Consider the following 3,107-nt stretch of genomic DNA (forward strand, 5'->3'; position numbering starts at 1 on the left):
GAAGCTTACAATATCAACAATGATGACAACAAATTACATTTTTTATATAGAGGCAAAAGTGGAAATGCATATTTGTTTGATTTTCAGTAGTTTGTTAATATTTTGCCTTGTTTTTTAAACTTATTTATATAAAATAAAAAAAAAACTTATAATTATAAACTTGTAAGATTAAAAATTCAATAAAATATACTATTTTTTTATTTTATACAATTTTGTCGTATTTATTGACACTATATGTCTCTTTGTGTATAATGAATATTAAACATAAGTCTGTAGTACTAAGTAGTATAAAGAAGAGTTTTACTCATTAAATAGCAAATTTAGTATACGCTATGGTATTTGTAGCACGTTGTACTATGTATGGTATGTAGTAGACTGTTTATAAAAGTAGTAGGGACACTGTGTCGGTTTACCAAACAATGTATCCTGGAATCGTATAATCTCAATTCAACAAGTCTGAACATGTTAAAACCTGTCTGAACGCGTTCAAATCCCTGTTCATCCTGTTTGAACCCCGTCTGCTTGTGTTTACAACTGTTTGTACCATATATATCGGCGAAAATTAGACTATTAATTGCTATTGGGTTTAAATTAGTTAATAACTTCACCATAGCCCTATATTCGTTATAAGATTTTCTATATAAACAGACGTTACTTTAACTTGTTGGTAATGTGTTAATATTTGTATACTTTAAGAATGGCTGGTTCTCTCGCTACAATTGCCAAATTCTATAACAAACAAACATTTGCTAAACCCCAACCTCACAGTGAATTAATCGATTGCACTGATTACGTTTTGAATTTCAATCCTCGTAAATTCGTTCAGATAGGATTGGATCCAAAAGATCGATTTAACGTAACTATTCGTTTACTATCGTCAACCCGTTACATACTTATAACGATAGATTTCCTACAACGGATTTATACGTTGATGGGTAATATTCTGTCGCTAATTTTCGACCCTGTATCAAGACAAAAGATTATTTTACTCAAGGATGAATACGTCACACTCTCAAAGACTACGTTTCAAGGAGAGTCTTCGCTAGTCTTTGAATCACAAGCACAAGATGAATGCCGAGTGTTACTCACCCAATCAGACATTTTAAAACTCAGCGCTTTGGAATGTTGTATCTTTGAGACTATCAATCAAAAGATGACTGTAATTCAACCATTGGTTCTACAACAGTTGGAACAGATGGCTCAATATATGAAATCTCAGTATGAAGTAAATGTGGAAAACAAATGTATGTTGATCAATGCGGTTTCGGATTATACGATTAGAAATAGTTTACCCAATAGCGATCTGAGCTACATAAGCCAAATAAAACAATTTGCGAGCCAGCAGTTGGAACAACGGTGGACGATGCTGGAAGAATATACTAAAGAAATGGTGAATTAAATTTTTTTTTTTCTAACTGAGTAGAACATTTTTTAATAAATATATTTAATTTTTTCAGTCTTCTAACGGAGAAAACGTATGCTCGACATTTTTTGGGTCGCTGGCCGATGATATACAGTCGGAACCAATCATACCATCAAATACAAATAACCAAGAAATACCAACAGTAGTTGTTAGTAATAGCTATCTGTCGACAAGTATCTAAAACATGTATATAATTAAAAAAAAAAAAAAAAATTGTTTAAAATAAACGTATGTTGCATTGACATGTGCTGTTATTATTATATACTGAGACATTGTGAAAATCTCGTTTTTAACGTAACTTGTAATTAAAATTATAATGGATACAAAGACTATAAATACGTTTAAAGAATAATGTTTAAAATAATGATTATTATCTAGGATTTTATTTCTATCATATGAAAAAAACTATGTTTCTATAAAACTCAAATCATTTTTCTTCTTCATAATTCTTGAGAAAAGTTAAAACATGGTCAAAAACCTAGCTGTATGATATCAGATGCATGTAAAATACCGTAGGCTATTCTTAGAGTTTTGGTGGATAATACCTTACCATCAAAATGTGACATCTCATTACGTAACTATAGTTTAAATACTATGGCATCTTACACGTACAACTATTGTACTGTACAGAAGAGAAAAAAACGTTGTAGTATATATATATATTTACATGTGTGTACACGTATATACATATGTTTTTTAGAAAAAATACAATTTCTTACTACATTATGTTACATTAAAAAAAATGTTTTAAAACTACTTATACACATGTATATTTACAAAAAAAAATATTTTTAATTCTTGACGATATTTTTTTACAATGATAATAACTTAAAAACTATAGGTCTTCTGGTGGTCGTATAGCACTCGTCTGAAAACAAGCCGGTTATCTTCTTTCTATCGGTGGAGTAGCAAGGGTGATCCTTGGGCAGGCTAGATGCGTCCACGTGCACCAGTAAATCGGGGCTATCAGCTAAATCCTGGTAGAAGTCGCCTACTCTGAGCAGGTTGGGTTGGAGGCGACGAGACGAGCCACCCCCATAAGGCGTTCTGCTGCGGCTTCTCCTCGGTGTTATGAATACTTAACTTAGTTTTAATATTGTCCCACAATTGTAATAACAGATAATCATAAATTGAATTGTAATTGAGGTCGGCCTAAAAGAATGTGTCTATAAAGTATTTTTCGGTGTTGCAAAACCGGGAAGTGGGCCGACTGCGACGATTGTAATGCAGAGCATCGTCAGTCATTTGACAATTATTGTATGAATACTATCACTTTTATTTTTAATAAACTAATTAATTATTCGGCAATACTATTTTATTTTATTCTATTTGTTACTCTCGTAACATTAATTTTGGTGGCAGCGGTGCGATCCGAAGAGACTAGTGCCGAAAAAGAATAATTAAAATTTTTATCATAAAAGTTACTAAGTACGCAAACAATAGTCAAATAACTCATCAGAACCTCCAGAAAATCAAGAAAAGCATTGAACTCAACATACAGAAAATCTTCAAAAATCAAACAACTTCAAGAAAATCAATCAAAAATAAGATAATAATAAACAACAAATAAAACTTGTTTGTTGTATTTAGTACAATAAACGGTTAGTAATTTCTACTGTTATTTCGTTCACTATCAACGTATATACTTTCGCCGCCGCCCGAACTCATATATATATATATATAT

At 31.3% G+C, this 3,107-nt stretch overlaps 1 protein-coding gene across 1 annotated transcript; it reads left to right on the forward strand.

The window, feature by feature from the left end:
* The first annotated feature begins 684 nt into the window (after nt 1-684).
* LOC126909263 (uncharacterized) lies at nt 685-1,722 on the forward strand. The gene is made up of 2 exons (XM_050691687.1): nt 685-1,390; nt 1,458-1,722. Exons 1-2 carry the CDS (start codon nt 698-700, stop codon nt 1,602-1,604), a joined length of 840 nt encoding a protein of 279 aa, XP_050547644.1. The 5' UTR covers nt 685-697; the 3' UTR covers nt 1,605-1,722.
* The last annotated feature ends 1,385 nt before the right edge of the window (nt 1,723-3,107 follow it).

Source organism: Daktulosphaira vitifoliae, unplaced genomic scaffold (assembly GCF_025091365.1).
Source record: "Daktulosphaira vitifoliae isolate Bord-2020 unplaced genomic scaffold, ASM2509136v1 Scaffold_215, whole genome shotgun sequence".
Lineage (NCBI taxonomy): Eukaryota > Metazoa > Arthropoda > Insecta > Hemiptera > Phylloxeridae > Daktulosphaira > Daktulosphaira vitifoliae.